Source organism: Sander lucioperca, chromosome 10 (genome assembly GCF_008315115.2).
Source record: "Sander lucioperca isolate FBNREF2018 chromosome 10, SLUC_FBN_1.2, whole genome shotgun sequence".
NCBI classification, from domain to species: Eukaryota; Metazoa; Chordata; class Actinopteri; order Perciformes; family Percidae; genus Sander; species Sander lucioperca.
The window spans coordinates 7,674,098-7,692,396 of NC_050182.1; the positions used below are offsets into that span (position 1 = coordinate 7,674,098).

The 18,299-nt window shown below is 41.4% G+C and overlaps 1 protein-coding gene and 1 long non-coding RNA gene across 4 annotated transcripts; one reads left to right on the forward strand and one right to left on the reverse strand.

Annotated features, from left to right (window-relative positions):
* Positions 1–708: 708 nt before the first annotated feature.
* On the reverse strand, positions 709–17,970 carry vegfaa (vascular endothelial growth factor Aa). Of its 3 annotated transcripts, XM_031313069.2 has the most exons (7): positions 17,142–17,970; positions 15,343–15,385; positions 11,204–11,400; positions 9,761–9,837; positions 9,642–9,674; positions 5,687–5,818; positions 709–3,085 (listed from the first exon to the last, which is right to left on the reverse strand). In XM_031313069.2, exons 1-7 carry the CDS (start codon positions 17,205–17,207, stop codon positions 3,064–3,066), a joined length of 570 nt encoding a protein of 189 aa, XP_031168929.1. In that variant the 5' UTR covers positions 17,208–17,970; the 3' UTR covers positions 709–3,063. The 3 variants fall into 3 exon arrangements, with proteins under 3 accessions (XP_031168929.1, XP_031168930.1, XP_031168931.1); XM_031313070.2 differs by lacking the exon at positions 5,687–5,818 and having other exon boundaries at positions 9,638–9,674; XM_031313071.2 differs by lacking the exon at positions 709–3,085 and having other exon boundaries at positions 5,709–5,818; positions 9,638–9,674.
* On the forward strand, positions 7,733–9,700 carry LOC116059811. The gene is made up of 2 exons (XR_004107376.2): positions 7,733–8,134; positions 9,072–9,700. It is a non-coding gene; the product is annotated as an uncharacterized LOC116059811 (long non-coding RNA).
* Positions 17,971–18,299: the final 329 nt, after the last annotated feature.

An 18,299-nucleotide genomic window follows, 5' to 3' on the forward strand; every position in this document is an offset into this window, starting at 1 on the left:
GATCTAGCAGGATGTGAAACCCATCATAATTTTCCTGTTCCGTCTCAGTCCGCTGTATCTGACACCATAATTCACACTAAAAAGATAAGTTTTCAAACTAGTTGACATTTAATAATAAAAAAAACAATGTATTTTCAAAATAAATATGTTTTAATACTTACACTAAAAACAACAGAGTATTAATATTGTAAAACATTTTACAGCACCAATAAATATATTAATGTGAAAATATACTAAAAATGTGTGGCTGTACAAACAAAAAAGTCTTAAATACAAATAGAATGTTGTCATCATCAGAGGACTGGAGAGGCTAGGTACTGAACCAGCAGCTGGTTCTCAGTGAACATACTCTCAGGCCTCAAGTTTGAGGGTGGTAGCACAGAAGGTCGGTTCACATGAACAGCAGTGATACAGCTGGCACTAATAAATAGTTAGGATTCATGAAAAAAGGGTCACTATACTTTTGAAAATGGATCTGGATCTGAGGCTAAAGTCAGCATTACTGACTTTTAGTCTTGACCCGTCTTTTGACCATACCTAACAATATTGTACCGAGCCTAGCAGGTAGTACAATCAGGAACTCGCACAGAATAGTTTGTGCCCACAAATTAGTCAACTGTTCTTAAAATAAATAATTTCATGCATCTTCATACGGTCAACATTCACTATGACAAAGAGTTTCCATTGGGCGGTTTCAGCACTCCTTGTTTAGTCAGTCAGCTTTGGCTGTTGGGTGCGCACATGCTGAAATAAACAGTGGTCAATGTAAGAATTTGATTTCTGACTGAGTTACATGTATATACTGTATTTAAAGGTTTTAGCTAATAATAAAATATAACAGTGTTACTTTATGGCATTTGTCTGGTTTGTTTGGGTTCTCTTAAAGAATTTAAGGGTAAAAATCACTCATTTGAGCACACATTATTTCAATGACATACATACTAACTGTTGAGAGCCAATCGCCTCCAGAAAATCAAAATATCACATAATTGACTGACTGACGTCTGTCAAAGCACAGCTCCTGGACATCAATCTGTAATACATTCAAAATAAGCTACTGTAGGCTGCAACCCGGTCTCACGGCAGTTCGTGAAATGGTGACCTTACTTATTTCAAATTATTTTATATATTCTCATATCTCTCATCAGTATAGTATTTATTCATTGTCTTACTTAAACTTGTTGCTTTGTTATTCACTATTAAATATATACCTTGCAACTTTACTAAAATGTATTTCTATTTTTTTCTCCATTACGGCTCATTAATGAGGAAGGTCTTTTTCTCATATGGTAACAGTTTAGCATTAAAGGAAATGTTTGATTTGTGGTACGTGGCTGTATCCTACTGAACCACACAACAATGTAATACATGGGAATGAGGAGGTTATGTTAGTGCCTTGGTTAAAGTCAGAGAAAACACTGTGCCAGTTTACCACCGTCAGACTAGAGGCCTCAGTCTGATTGGACAGTCTTCGCTAAATTACGTCAGAGCTGAGCAGCAGAAACGAAACTCCTTCGGTCCTCCATATGATGTGCCTTTGGGCCCACAAGTACAAAACCATGTGTCAATCGACCCAGGCCAAAATGAAAAACACCTGTGTTGGCATTTCATTCACGCACGTCGGTGGCTGCGGTTACTATCGCTCAACAGGCCAACCATGATCCCCCTCCGGCTGGTGAGAAACACAGCTTTAGTTTAAATCAGGAATGTCAAAGCATTGTCTTTCAGTCCTTTTTCCCCACAATAAAAGAGTCTACAGTCATACGTGTTCTCCATTCAATATCTGGACAGACTGAGAACAGTTGAGGAGTACAAATAACCTTAACACGCCATATAAATATCAGAATACTGAACATATTCTATAAATAAGATGTAGTGTACTAGACAAAGGGGTAGCTAGTAAGTATATACAGATCGTTTATGATAAACTGCTCTGTTGTGGATGCCTGACTATTTCTTTGGAACACACAAAGCCATTAAATAAGAAAACTGGAAGGTTGAGGATTTCTACAGTGAGGTGCCTATCTGTGATCAGCTTGTCACTTCTTGTCTCCATATATACCTATAGTAATATCCCTTCAGACAGCCTTGTCTCAAGACATTTTGTAAAAAGAAACAAAATACCTTAAAATGCAAATAATAAACTCTGTGCACAAAAAGAAAGACATCTGTTTTTTCCACCAAGGACAGGTTACATAAAGGAGGAAGGACCAGAAACACGTACTTGTTTCTGACCTATAACCCTGATGGTTTATAATCCTAACCCTAACACAATTTTAACATTGACTAAAATTGTTGTACTTGCTTAACTTAATTAGCTAAGCTTTAGTTTAGTTCTTGCCATCGTCACGTAATCCTTCTATGAGGAAAGGTCATCTTCACATTATCCATCATCACGCCACAAAACCTGCATCCACAGTCACTTCAGGAAACTCTGAGAAATGTGTCAGTTGTGTTCTCACACAAGCTGGAGTCAATCCATACAGTGGAGACACAACTTCACATCATGTCACAGATGGAAACAGTTCTTGGACCTTCCGCTCAGTTCAAGTACAACAGGCGTTCCTCCACCTCCGCCTCCTCGTCCTCCCTTCCGTCTCCTCCTTGTCTCTTCTGTCAGAGTTCGGAGGTGAGTTTGGCTTCTGCTGCACCACTCGTTGAAGTTATAGTCACCAGTTTTTTTTGTTACTAAGAAATGTTTAAGATATTCATATCCACAGCAGACCAGCATCCAGTGAAGTGTTACATAAAAATAACAGATTTCTTTTACCAGTTCTATCCAAGAGCAGAACGCCACTGAAGCTTTTCCCATTCACACGCCAGTGGCGCATTCGTTTCGCTTTAAATAGTGTGTTTTTTTATGTAGCAGCAATACACATTGTCGATGTACTTATAGTATATGTACATATATTAATATCTTTAGGCAGAAAACAGACAGTGGCAAGATCTGCGCCAAGAATGTCCTGTCTTGCGTTGTCGTTTCGTGTCCTTGCAGGGAATGCATCCTCGGGTTTCAAAGTGCTGTGCCAAGAAAATAATTCCTTCATAACAGTGTTGCTGGTCTCATCTCCTCGGTTTATCACATCTGTGGAAAACGAGATGAAAGTCTGGTTAAGTGACAAGCAGCAAATTGGTTTTATACAGCCTTGTCTCACATAATATGATGTGCATGATGTCCTAACTTAACATAACTGCTCCATGCAAAAAAAAAAAGGGATTATTTAGAGACAGGGGCAAAACAGGAAGCAGAAGTGGATAGTGAGAGAGGTTGGGGGATAGATGACCTGGGTCAGTTTCCACCTCCTGATACTTTTTCCGCTGTATATAAAATGTACTTTTTCAGTTAAAGGTTTGGTCTTTAAATTTGAGTAAAACATAAACATTTGATCTTTGCATCAAGTTCTCATGTCACTATGTTTTCTGGTAGCTTTGGGTTCAGGTGGTGGGGTAATAGCTGGAACTGGGGGGTGGGGTGGAGTGGTGGGGGTTGAACAGGCCTCTAACCCCAGTTCCAGAGACCCCCCACCCTTAGGTGCCCTCCACTCTCTCTCTCTCTCTCTCTTGACCACTGAGCAGCCAATTGGAATCATGTCAGTCATCACTTCACCAAGAAGTGTGTGGCTCTCTAAATCCAAAGCCGTGTGGGGGGTCCACAGGGGTCAGAGGTCATGGAAGTGGCTGGGTCAGGAGAGGTCGTGACACCTTGTTAACTAGAGGCAGCAGTCCCAGCACTCCTCTATTTAGCTGTTTGCTGCACACAGTCGGGGTGATGAGTTTAACTCCACACATATGTATTAGTATTTGAGTGTTTAAAAGTAATGAGTAAAAACCAGTGAATGTGACATGCAAGCAGCATGAACACGATAACCGGTAAACCTTTGTTAAAAAGAATGACCATGGAGCCATTGCTAGACCTGCATGACGTTTTTATCTGACTCCTTGTCTACTCTACTTAACTGGTAACAAAGCAAGATTGAAATTCCACCTCCCTCACAGGAAGATAAATATATCATCACTTGCATGTGAAAACCTTGTATCTCCAAATTGGTGATTTTAGTGCTTTCAAAAAAAACGAATGAAAAAATTATATTTTCAGATCCTTCTAGTGGTATCTGGCCATGCAAAATGTTTCAGAAAAAAAAACCCGATCTTAGTTCAAGGTCCAATGACTAAGTTTAAATGCTTGCTCGTGGGAAATTGTTGGGTTAAATTATAGAGTGTGGTCTAGACCTACTCTATCTGTAAAGGGTCTTGAGATAACTCTTGTTATGATTTGATACTATAAATAAAATTTAATTGAATTGTTTCCCCCCAGGACCTTTCGGCATTCTCTCACGGCCTTCATCAGCAAATGGAGTTGGCTCAGTATAAATAAACAGTACTGAGCTAACTCTATCCGCAAATGAAGACCGTGAAAACTCTGGGACTAAAAAGGTAGTAGTGTGACATGCAACAAAGGCCCCTGGCCGGATTCAAGCAGGGGGCGTTGAGGTAATGTGATATGCACCTTAACCATTTGGCCAGGAAAATGACATTCATATTCATTGGAACTACTTTCTGCTGACGAAATAGTCCCAAGGAAAATTGCTCACAATTAGATTTCTTTCTTTTTTTTTAACACCACAAATGAAATTGCATTTACCTTCATTGTATTAGGGTGGCAGTAAGTGGATATTGTAAAACCTGAAAATAAAAACTGTCTGCACAGCCAGATACCACCAGAGGTAATGGGTGAACCAACCCTTTAAATGTTTACATGGGCTGGAGCAATCCTCCTGGGCTCATAAAACCATTTCCTTTATATAATGGCTTTGTAATGGATGTTAATGATTAACCGTTTAACCGTTAACCAAGATTTTGACCGATTAATACTATCAGTTTTGTTTATCAAGACAAAAAGTAAAAGCAATGTGTTGCATAGTAAAAATAACAGTCCATACAAGCTATTTCTTAACTGCTAGTTAACTTGATGGTGCTAACTTTGTACTAGCAAGTTCCATTTTAAGCCCTTTTTCTGCTAAATTCGTGGCTCTCTGCTGGACGGCGCTTACAGCGGAGAGCCACGCGACACATGGCACTACATCGATGAGGACTGGCGGGTTAAATCGGCTGTCCTCCATACAGAGTATCCCAATCAGACACCCAGCTGACAACAACGCAGGTGGAGACAGACTTGGACATACGCTTTGCGAACAGCTGCGGATCTTTGTCGGCCGCACGGAGACGCAGGCCGTTCCAGGAAAGGGGCTGCATGCGTGACAATGCACGCAACATCGTTGCTGCAGCTGTTTGCTCGAGCCTCCTGGACGGGTGAACTGTAGTCTCGCATTGCTAGACCTATCTCCACTGCGCTAAAGTATAGTTGAACTGGGACTCAGTTGCCTGCTTGTAGGTTAACGGTTAATGATCGGTTAACGAGGGTCGGCTATCGATAAGAAAAAAATCTAAATTAGCATCCCTAAATCAGACTGGATTAAAACGGATGTGACTGTTGCAACAAGAGACAATGCAAGCACAGAGAAGCTGCCACATTCCCATGAACAAACACCAACACAACATGAAAAAGCAGGGAGAAGCATGCAGTCAATCTTTGCTTGAAGCACAGCGGTGGGCATGGAGATGGGACGGGTGGGGAAAAAAAGGAATTCAAGGCACGTTGTTTATCGTGTATGTATGGTAAACAAACCTGCAAGTTCTTTCGTTTAACTCAAGTTGCCTGGACTTGCAGTCTAATTGTGTGAATTTGCAGGAACATTTACAGGTGAGAGGGTCCTGCACAAAGAAGCGCTTTCTTCTCTCTGAGCAAGGCGCACAGTGGCTGCAAGGGAAGCAAAAAGGGAGAGAGAGAGAGAGAGATCTAAGCTATAGAGCAAATTCTGCAGAAAGGGCAGACACAGACACTCATGCAACATCCCTATCCTCTCCCTTCCTCCTCACACCCCAAACCACCCCTCACTAAGATCGCTTTGTAAAGGCATTTGTTTACACACAAGACAGGATTTGTGGCTCAGATTTAATGTTTCAGGTATTAAACTAATCCACCCCACTCTGGCATCCATTTGAAGGAAACACTTTATGGAAATCAATGAATATCCCATGGTGACATCGTCCTACACTAGTAGGTGTAAAAACAAATCGAGCCAATAAAGCTGGCACTGGAACTTAATTTAATTTTTTATTTTTAATCCTGCCCTTCCACCATTGATATCAAATGTTCTTCCCCAGCATTCTATTTCAACAAGAACATACATGACATCATAATAAGGAAATAAAAATATAATTTAATGTGCTGTAACAATTTAAGGGATTTTATGTTTGAAGCAATTAATGACTTGGGTCCAATCTCAGTTTGCATTGTCATGCTTGCAAATCGATGCTATGGATAAAATATTGAAATTTGTATTAAAGTTTTTGTTTGGTGGGAGCAAAGAAGATTCTTGATAAAGTCAGAAGATGATTCCAGAATTTGTCAAATATCCATCATCAGTGCAGAACCTTAAGTCAAGCAATTGGAGCAAAAGCCAACTGAGCCAACTCCTCCTAACACTTTATAATAAATCCCTAAAGGGCAGGTGCAGCAATGTAACTGAGGCAGCGTGGTCACCCACAGGAGGCGCAAGGAGATGAAAAATGAATGTCTAATAGTTTGATGTTAAGGTAGACACTATATTTGTTGCAGTATCTGTTACAGTGCTCAGCTGAAGAGATGGAAGGCCACACCAGAGCCACAACAAGGACAGAACTATATCATAGATATATGAGGGTAGTTACTATGGGTCAAAACGGAACTATGCTTTGTCTCAAAGAACTGATTTCACTTTGCACAACACACATCCAAGCAGAAGGATCAATTCTGTATCACCTTCTAGACCTCCTGTATGAAAACAGGAGCAAAGCAACCCAAAGCAGAACTTATCTGTGAACCTCTCAAGGCTACGATGATCTTATGCCCCACACACACACACACACACACACACACACACACACACACACACACATCTGTAGCTGTCGTGGCCATCTATCATCTGAAACAAAAGGAAACATGGCAACAGATAAAAGCCCCAAACAGCAAGTAGAAGTAGCAAGCACTTATCAGTGCAGCACACTACAGGCCAGCAGACAGCCTTAAAGATAACCATTTCCCATAGAGATAACAGGACAAATGCCTTGGCAAATTTATTTCGCTGCCAAAGAAATGGGAGTGGAATTTTGTTGCAGATAAATAAAAAAGGAAACTGTGCACACAAGGTCATTCATTATATTGATTTTGTTAATAACTTGACAGCACTTAAATGTGTATTCTTAAGTTAGTTAGAAAATCCACCTGCCACAGTGGTAGCTGGTGGCCAACTTCAGGCTCTGTACAAACAGAGAAGGAGGCAGGAGAAAAAGAAGAGACACCTAAGCAGATACAGGGACTGTCAGCTGGTCTCCTCATTAGCAGGGGTGGATATTGATCCATCGAATAGGACTGGGCTAGGGTTTATCAGGGTGTAACCGACTGTATGAATGAGCACATCCTCTTTATAGCACCTTCACCCACCCTGCCACAGGGTAAACTAGCTGCCTACGTGCACGGTGACAGGCAGACATTCTACAAGGCTGGACGAAGCTCAGCTCAGTCCCATGGCAAACGGGTTTGACTTAGTTAACATGATCCCATCTATCCTCCACCAATCCATCAGGTTTCAAGCCGCCGAAGCACAGTTTGGCACACACGCACTCCTCTTATCCAATTAAACAACCTGACCTACCACTGAAAAGCCTTAAGACACACAAACCACACGCATGCCTCAACACACACAGCCCTATGACAACTGTGACAGGGAGTGAGTTCTCTCGATCAACGATGACACTTCCGTTTGTCTCCGAGCTCCTCCTTTATTTACACCCGTTACATGTGCCTCTGGTGTGTGTGTCTTGTTTTCTCCCTCTGTCTCTCTCTCTCTCTCTCTCTCTCTGTCCCTCGTTCTGCCCTCCTCCCTGTCTGTTGCACACCTGAGCGTAATCAGTACTCAGGTAGAGTGGGGGAGGTGATAAGAAGGCAGAGAGTGAAGGGACAGAGGCACATGGAGAGCACACCAGCAGCACACTAGTGAGGAGTTTCCTCCTCACCTTTTTTCTCCACAAGCAGGTTTGTGTTTCCCAACCTCCATGCACACTTAGGTGCTGGAGTTTTGTGATTTTAGTTTATTGTGTTAGTTTGGGCTGGAGATTACCGGTAGTTCAGTTATTTGTCTCTTTTGTTTGTTCTAGGATTAATTTACCCTTTTTAGGTAATATAGGGGGAGACGCAGGGAGCGATGGCCCATTGTGAGGTTGATCCAGCGTCTTCCCATCTTTTGTTCTTTTTGGCCTGGGTCTCCAGTCCCTTTTTGTTTGTCTCTGTTTGCTACTTTTGGGGATATTTTTGCATTATTTAATAAAGCTTGTTGGGTAATTGTTAACCTTGTGTCTGGCATCCTTTTTTATATGTTGCATCCTCCAATCCCTTTTGAGCCTTGGTTTGTTTCTTTAAATGGGAGGCTGTAACAACACCTAAAAATAGGTTAACTGCATGACACCTGTTGCTATGATTAGACTGGAGAAGTAGCTGAGGGCAGAGGGTCAGGTTTGTGCAACTGGAGTCATAGTGCAGACAGCAGCGGGTGGTCTGAAGCTGGCTGACTACGCCTCAATCTCTCACGCTATTATAGCCGCACCATAAAGCACTAAACCCGCTGCCATTAAAAAGAGCACGCTCAAAGTGTGCGTCTGCAAAGATAGGTGGAAGACAGGATCTTAAGGCCCTACTCTCTAAACTTCAACTTCTACAGGAAACATGATGGTACACTTGTAAACTTGAGTTGGATCATATGTTTTGACTTCCATCACTGAGCATGGTCATTTTCTGTTGAACTAAATTGAAAGGAGCACAAACTTAAATAAGTCTGTGCATATTAATCAAAGTTCAAAAAGCTAGTAGTGGGTATTGAAACTTGGTTCCATAGCAAAAAATCTGGAATTGAATGTTTGGTCAAATTTGCAATCCATCCATCAAGCCATTATCTGTAACTGCTTATCGTCTACAGGGTCGCGGGGACTGGAGCAGATACCAGCTGACATTTGGGGGGAACCAGGCTACACCCCCGGCAGGTCGTCAGTCAATCACTGGGCTGACACAGAGAGACAACCATGCTCACATTCACACCTATTGGCAATTTAGAGTCAACAATTAACCTAACCTTTTTAGACTGAGTGGAGGCCAGAGACCGGGGAGGACAGGCCTCTTGCTGTGAGGCAACAGTGCTAACCACTGCCGTTTTGTAATGTTATTTTTTTATTCTTTGATAAAATAGTTCCTTATTTAAATTTTTAAATGTTGCCACTTTAGACTATTATGGGCAAAGTTGTATCCAATGTTGTGTTTAGACAAAGCATATTAAGGTCTAAATACTAATCAATTACGCACCCCATATTGACAATGCTATCACTACTGGAAGGAGCCCTAATATTACGTCTTACCACTCAACATACAGCACAAAGTCAGAGAAAGGGGAAGGTGTGTGCATCTCAACATGAATACAGAGATCATGAGAGAAATCTGAAACCTTTCGAACAGATGACAAAACGAGAAAAAAAAAAACAGAACACGTACTTACTATTCTTTCTTTGCTTGAACATCTGGCTTTTGTCTGAAATAAATAAAAGAGCAAGATGATTTAGTTTTTTTGCTTTCATCACATCACTGTCACTGTGTGTGAGGTCTGCAGTCTCTTACCTGCAGTCACACTGTTGATGCTCTGTGAAACTTAAGTGAATCATATGTTGCGATACCATTGGTCTAATCTGCATTACCTTGAAGAGAAACAGAGGACATAAGGTTTAGATTAAAACAATGCGACTTTCCGTAACATGCAGTCTAAGCGCCACAGCCCTTACTGTTCTGTAACCAAACGGCTCAAAGACGTGACCTGTCTTTATTACTCTACGTCCCTATTCCCCAGCCAACATCCGTGTCAAACAGCCGGCATGGTGGGAGGACAGTAGAGGCTGTGACCACACACTAATGGCTGTAAAACACACTGGCTGAGGTAAACGACATACCTGAGATTGCTGATGGATGTAAACATTCTGTGTCTCTAACCTTTGCCTAATAAGCCTTTTTCATAATGCATGTCTCAAGAATTACAAAGAGCTACTAACCCTAACCCTATGATTGTGCTCAGAAATTTCTGATTTAAGGATTTAACTAAACAAAACTAAATACAAGCTCTTCTTACTAACTTTTTTTTTCTAGAATGCTCAATTTTATTCTTCATCGGTGGGTGGAGTTTACTCAGTTTTCATAGAGACGGCTCAGTTGTCACAATGTGACCCAGGTATGGAAATTCAGTCATGTGATACATACAACTACATACTTGGATCATGTGATGACATCGGAGCTATCTCCATTACAACTAAGCAAAGTCCTTCTGCTGACGAAGACTAGAGCTGCAAGGATGAATTGATTAGTTGTCAACTAATACATTAATCGCCAACTATTTTGATAATCGATTAATCGCTTTGAGTCATTTCTTGTGAAAAAAAAAAAAAAAAAAAGAGTACAGTTTCTGATTCCAGCTTCTTTAATGTGAATATTTTTATAGTTTTGATACTTCTCTGTGATAGTAAACTGAATATCATTTGAGTTGTGGAACAAAACAAGACATTTGAGGATGTCATCTTGGGCTTTGGGAAACACTGGTTGACATTTTTCACTAGCCTGGGAAAACCATGACGAACTTCTGGCAAATTTGAGATTTGCTCTGCAAGTCAGTCTGGCCAAGAGCCTATTCAAGCCTATTTCCAATTTTTCCAAATCGAGGCACCAATCACAACCGTTGAGGCGGGCTTTACATGATGCCGATAGCGCAGCAATGGCAAGCAGCTTTTTGTTTACATTCAACATGACGGCCACCGAAGCACAGCCACAAGTTGATGGTCTGATTGGTTGAAGGACTATCCAATTGCCCCCAGAGGCATTTGAGCGGCGTCCGTTCGTGACGCCCCTTTGGAAATGAGCTGTGAATGAACCTTCCCCAGACCCACTCTCAGTTACAACTGAGAAGGGTCTGGTGTCAACCAGGCTAAATTTTCACCATTTTCTGACATTTTATAGACCAAACAACTAATCGAATAATTTGAGAAAATAATCGACAATATAAAATGATGGTTAAGTCACCTGCAACGTGACATTGCTGGTTTCCGTGGGTACACACTCCATTGCTTCGTCACTGCAGCAGCCTCCACAGCGGTTGAGGACCACGCAGGAAGGAGCGTAGGTATGTTCTGTGTCCCCCGGATACTCATGGAAGATGTCCACCAGCACCTCCCTGGGCTGACACATACTCTTGGTCATGACTTCTGTGAGAGGGATAACTGAAAAAAAGACAAGAGGATTGATCATCTTTTCATCATCATCATTACCGTCATCTTCCTTATAGCCAGTGTGAAAAGTGAATAGAAAAGCTTTACGTAATAATAATAATTTTTTTGGGGTGAAGAATAGAGCACTTGTTTATCTGTTGCCAGTAAAAATACCTCAGCCATTTATTTCCTAAGTGATGCCCAATACATAAGACAAGCTCAACAAGCAAACAGTGCCACAGATCTGTGGCCTGAGCAGCAACAATAACATTGTTGTGCCAGTGACAATCTTGTACTGACAATATGTCAAACCGGTAGGGATGAAAACAGCCAACCATTTGGGTAGAAATTGACAATGCTCCAATAAACTCCCAGAAATGTGTGCAAAAGTAGAAAAGGTTAAATTCCAAGATCACAAGAAAATACAATAATCACACACATGTATTAGTAGATAACAAGGATGTAATGACCATGTGGCAAAACATGAAAAAAAAAACTAATAAGAGCAACAACAGATATTTTGAATTATTTCAGTGGCAATAATTACACTAAAGCAGCTACACAGAAAGATGCAACCTTGACTGAGTTGGAAAGCAGAAGCAACACTTTATCAAATATACTGTATTCTACGTAGCAGCAACGTTTTGACGTCCCCTCTGCAAAACTACAAAACAAAAACGTCAAGTAATATTTGGAGATCAAGAGCAGATAGTTGATAACAGTTTTGATACCAATCTCAAGACTTAATAAAATTGAGTGGCCTGCCAGCCGTCTCTGTATTTCCATTCCCTGTGCAGCCCAGAATAATCCGTCCCACAGTCCATAGGACTAGGTTCCCAGCGACCCCTAGCTAACTCCCGACCCCTGGTTTGCCAGAGCAGCCATGACCTCAGGCACTGTGGCGCCAGAGTTCACCTCTGACATGTGACCCCAGGAAGCCCACCCCTGTGCAAGCTCTGCTTCTGGATTAATGCTGCAGACTGGCTCTGTTAGCTTTATGATTACTTGTTTTTGTTTTTATAAATGCTACAAATAATACACAGATGGATCCCTGAGAATTTCATTTGAAAAGTCTTTTACGCAGTATTTCAACCATACAATCCACTGGACATGGTTACATAACTTTAGCTGAGGCACGATAAGGCAAGTTGCCTTTACAGACTGTAGAGTAAAATACTCTCATGTTACAGTGGAAGCTCTCTGGTGAGACATCAGATATAGAAAAATGAATATAAATAATAAAAGCATATTGACTGGGCCGCATGGGTATCTCAGCTGGTAGAGCGTGCGCCCCACGTACAGAGGCTCAGTCCTCGCCGCAGCAGCTGCAGGTTCAATTCTGACCTGCGGCCCTTTGCTGCATGTCATCCCCCCTCTCACTTTTCCCTTTCATGTCTAAGCTGTCCTATCAAATAAAGGCCTAAAATGCACAAAAAAAAAAAGTTCCCAAATGTCTTGTTTTGTTAATCACATTTAGGAGCTAAAATCAGAGATTTTTGACTTTTTTCCCTCAAACACTATGCAAATCGATTATCAAAATAGTTGCCGATTGATTTAATAGTTGATATTGATTCATCTTTGCAGCACCATGCATCACTCCAGATCTATGATGAATGACTCTGTAGTTTTAGTTGCAGTGACCGAGGCCAGCAGACACGAGCAGCTAAAACACTAGCACCTGCTGGGTGGATTTGGTTCATGAGACTGTCAGCAGACCACGGCCTCATGCCAACACACTCAACTAGGGCTGCACGATATTGGAAAAAACTGACATTGCAATATTTTTTTTCCTGCGATATGTATTACGATATGAGAAAAGACTATATAAATAGCTCTATTTGGAAATAATAAATCATTCTCGACTACTGGGGTGATTTTGTAGGGGAGTGCAACTACATAGAAAATAAAAATGAAAAAGTAACTTTTCTTATGTGAACCATTGTTTGTTGAACTTTAATTTGACCCGTTTTTCAAAATATCTATCTCAGAAATATGGGTTTCTCTTTAACGACCTAATTTTAATTACCCCACAATAACATGGATGATCACATACAACGGGCTTTGCAAGTACAACAAAAGATCGGATCTCTACTTTCATTGAATTTTGGGTGTTTTATTCAATGTTTCGAAACAGTATCCTCACTGAACGTTGACATATACAAGTCTGTGATTATGCTTTCTTTATATATTATAATATTATTTTGGAGAGGGACATTAGATAGTTAAATACACCGGTTGACTCACATGAAAGCATTTTATCAAAGTTTACTTTTCTATCAAGCAGCAAAAAAGTTGTAGCCTTAACGTCGATGTAGACGATGAAACAAAATATCGTGCAGCCCTACACTCAACTGGTTCTATCTCCGAAGCAAGGTTGCAGACATTTGCTCTGTCTAACATCATCCTTTAATAGTTACTCTGGTGATACTCTACATGATTCTTATCATCAACAAATCTAATGACAAGACCCAAACTAACAAATGTATCGTAACGAGTTTTGTTTGTGTATCAGACTGATCCATCTCATTCATCGGCGCCATAGAGCTCCATTGTTGTCCTAAACTATATTAAATACACATCAGTGAGCCACACTGTTGCACTGGGTGACATGTTACTTAATCACAATCAGCACGGACACTGTGTTTTGAAAAGTCTTAACTTAGGGTCCACTTATCCACTTTTGAGGTGGCAGTAGCTCAGACTGTAGGGAGTTGGGAGCCGGAGTGGCGCTGGTTCAAGTCCCCATATGGGCATCCTGGGCACTGCCAAGAGCACCTTGGCTGGAGGTGGGGGCAACTTAAGCGGGGTGCCTGTCCAGCAATGGCAGCCCCCTCACTCTGACCTTTTCCATTAGAGCATACACTACTGAGCATGTGTGTATTTCAGGCCTGTGTGTAATGTGTATTCTAACAACAGAGTGAAAACATTGTAATTCCCCTTGCGAGATTAATAAATTAGTATTTATTTAACTTGTAAGGGGCTTTCAACTGCATGTCATGGGGCACGTTCAGCCACATTGCAACATGTTTCTTTAAACTGAAACGGGTGCGTTGAACACCCTGTTATGTGCGCAGTTGTGTGTTTAGTAGGAATGAATGGGCTTGGGGCTGAGATGGACTTAACAAGTCATATTAATAACGGTTCAGAGCTCTCCACCAGGAGTTATCAGGTCACAGTCTTGAAACAGTTTATATGACAGCTTTTGACAGGTGGTGGGATCTCTGACAGTGTAGGTGTGTGAAGGTTAGCAGCATGCAGATGGCAGACTGTTTGCTCCTGTACAAACACTACAACCACACAACATGTCCAGTGATGCCGTTTGCAGTGACTAATCTGTGTCTCCATCCATAACCAACTAACAGGGGCTAACCTTGGCCTCAGCACCGCATTGTCACTGTCAAACAAACATGAGTATGGCATTGAACCAAGGCTGACTGTCTGCTCATGTATTGACTGTGTTCTTTCACAACAGATTGGTGGAAAAAAAAACAGAAACCCCCCAAAAAATTGTTAACAACTGAAGCGCATTATTGTGGAGACGTTGACTTATTTACACCTTTAATCTTACATTAACTCGTGTTTTGAAATCTGCACCTCTTTTATCGCGACTCCAAAGTCCTGATTCAGACCTTTCACCGCTGGGAACTTTGATTCCCGTCTGCTCAGTACAGAAAACAATCCTCAGCTCACACTGATGAACAAATACCCCCCTCCACACACACACACACACACACACACACACACACACACACACACACACACACACACACACACACACACACACACACACGTCAAACATTTAAAGAAACAAAGCAAGTCTGACGCAGAGTACATACAAATGTTTATCACTTATCCACTAGGTGGCCCTGTTATCTATCTAGTTATCTGGCCTGTACACTGAAGAAAGGAAGAAGTCTTTAAATTAGACAGCTCTAATGGAGAAAGAAAACTTACCCTCATTTTTACTCTTCTCCACTCCCTTGTTAATGCTGGCAGTCTGTAAGAGATGCACATAAGACCAGGTGTTAAATATGTCTCCTGTTGCATGCAGCACTGCCTCTATACAAAATGTCATCACCATAAAACAAATCAAAATGTATCTCGTTAACTTTTACTGTACAAGTCGTATTAAATGACAGTATCTAGGCCTTAAGGTTTTTATTTTCAGCTCATTACATCACAATATGATTTATGGGGTAGCCCAATCCACAGCAGGATGACAATAGCTTCCTAATCATAAACATTTTTTAAAAAAGCATCAGATGCATCAGGCCCGTCATACAAGCTGCAAACACGCAGCTGAGGAGCAAGGCTGATGTACCTTCAAAATAAAAGCGCTGCAGCCTGTTGCTCAAACAGTTTAATCTAAGGTATGCTGCCCAAAAGATAATTAATTTAAATTTAAATGGGCATTCTATATTTGAAAAAAAAATCCCATGCTTTTATAAGTTGAATCATTTGAAGTTGAAAGCAAAGAGTCCTAGCAATAGTCCAACAACTGACTGACTTTCTTTGTAGGCAAAAAGAAAGTACAACTCAGAAAGTAAAAATCCTTTCAAATATTCACTCCAATTCATGAAATTGCTTGACGTTATGGCTTAGTTTTATTCTGAAAGGAGTAACAGGAACCGGTCTTTGTTTTGATCGTAAAAAGATAACGTGACGAATCGGTATCCCTGGCAGATCTACGTTACACCTTATGTGGCTGCTGTAACAGGCGGAGATATTGCGTGAGAAAGCCAAAGCGGGATCGGCCTGTGTGGGAAAGAAGTGGGCATCCTGCAGGGCGGTAGGACAGGAGAAACCGGGTCTCAGCTTCCACACACACACACACACACACACACACACACACACACACACACACACACACACACACACACACACACACACACACACACACTCTCCGGATCACCGTGAGATAAAAAAGATTGACTGGGAATAAACCCTGCAGCTGACTAGCTGACTGACTGTACAGAGTCCAAACTACACTCCGCACTTAACAGTCAGTTCTCATGGAGGCGCACTAGGCAGAACTCTATTCAGAAATCTCAGTTTAATGCACACTCTCCGGAAATATTGACCATATTACTAACTGAGAAACTTTTGCGGAATATTATCGTTTACTATTTCATTCGGCATAGAGGTAATCCAGGAAGCAACATTCGTTTAATCATAATTCACAACTTGTATGACTATTACACCCAGTTTAGTGAGTCGTAGCCTACCATAAGCAAACCCAATTTAAGCTGTATTTCTATTCAACAGAGTACTTTGCGGTGAACAAAATACATCCCGAAATATAATGATTGTTTTACAGAATCAAAAGACACTAAATGAATAGGCCTACGTATAGCTACGTATTTCATCAAGCGCGTCTCTTTGCACGTAGCCTTTAAAGCAAATCTTAACCTCACTGGTTTTTAAATGGAGTCTGGCTATGCAAAAAAAAAAAAAAGGGACATACGTAAGACTAAGGGCTTTTAGGTAGACTACAAACAGAAACGAAAATGCCGATAGTTAAATGTTCATTTAATAATACATTTCCATAGCCTATAGAATACACTTTCAGCAATTAGCCAATAATTTCCCTGCGTGTTTCTCACTAGGGATGTGATTAGTGTTTTCTTTGCGCCACGTACAGCAGCAATCTAAAATGATTGATAGAGAACCGGCATGCGTTACAGACACGTGTGAATTAGAACAAACGTCGCTGTCTAATTATTAATATTACAAAAAAAAAGTCAAACACTCACCTTTATAGTGGATAGGTGAAGAACCGCTGCCAAAAGGATGTGTACCAAACTGACAACAAAGTTCATGGTTGTAATTCCGCACGATGAGTCTTAAAATCTCTGCGGTCGTTTAAGAGTAAAAAAAATAAAAAAAAAAAAAAAAAAAAAAAAATCTTAATATTTTATTAACAAAACAAACACCCACGCAGTCAAAAAAAAAAGTCAAAAATATTAAATAAATAAAAACCGCGGCAAATCTTGGCTACAGCAAAAACGTATCCATATCTTCCACACGCATGTGGCACGTTCACAGGGACCCTTCCAGTGTCTCCCAGCAGCGCTCCTCTAGAAACCTAACCATCCGACAAGCGTCGCTCATCCACAGACAAAGACACTATGATGGGTTCTAAAATCCACGCTGGATCCGGGACCTCGGGAACAGAGCGATCCTCCAAAAAAAAAAGAAAAAGAAAATACAGTAATAATGTTCACAGTGGAAACGGGCGGATCAGTTCACCAACTTTACGCACCGGTGTCTCTCTTTACTCTCATTAATCCCACAACATGAAGGGGTGTGTGTCTCTGTGTGTGTGTGTGTGTGTGTGTGTGTGTGTGTGTGTACAGCAGGCAGTGTTTGCCGGTATAAAGTGATCCTTTTTGCTTTCTTCCGCAAACCTCCCTTCTAGTGTTTCTTATTGAGTGTCCGTCCCTGTGCTGTGCCTCGGCTTCTCTTCTCCTTCTAAAGATCTTATGGGGAGCACCGACAGCAGCTTGTCCCCGGCTCAGAAGCGGTACCAGTCTCTCTCGCGTTCTGTCTCCTCTTGGCGGCTGCTGCCGTAGTTCATGCGTTATTAAACCGGGTCTCAGCAGACAGGCGGGGCGGCTGTGAGGAACCAATGGCAGAAGGCGGGAGGGAGTGAGGGAGGGTGGGGGGGGGGGGGGGGGACTGGATCTGAACCTGCTTTTAACACACACACACACACACACACACACACAGGGGAGAGGTTTCCACTGATCTACTGTAATATTTAATGCAGGCTAGTCTGATTGAAGCTGTTGAATTTGGCTGCATTTCCTTTAAACATCTTAGCTATTTCTTCGTTGTGAAGCCTGTACATCAGCCCTGTACTATATTCTCACACGTGTTCACTTCAGGTTCGTAGGTAGGTGTACAGTACA

What these genes read in the sequence shown, in the direction of transcription:
- vegfaa (XM_031313069.2), bottom strand. Translation starts at nt 17,207, where the DNA reads ATGAACTTTGTTGTCAGTTTGGTACACATCCTTTTGGCAGCGGTTCTT. An exon ending in TTCACCTATCCACTATAAAG is followed by an intron (nt 15,386 to 17,141) that starts GTGAGTGTTTGA and finishes CATCTCTTACAG; the next exon opens with ACTGCCAGCATTAACAAGGG. An exon ending in CCAGCAATGTCACGTTGCAG is followed by an intron (nt 9,838 to 11,203) that starts GTGACTTAACCA and finishes TTTCTCTTCAAG; the next exon opens with GTAATGCAGATTAGACCAAT.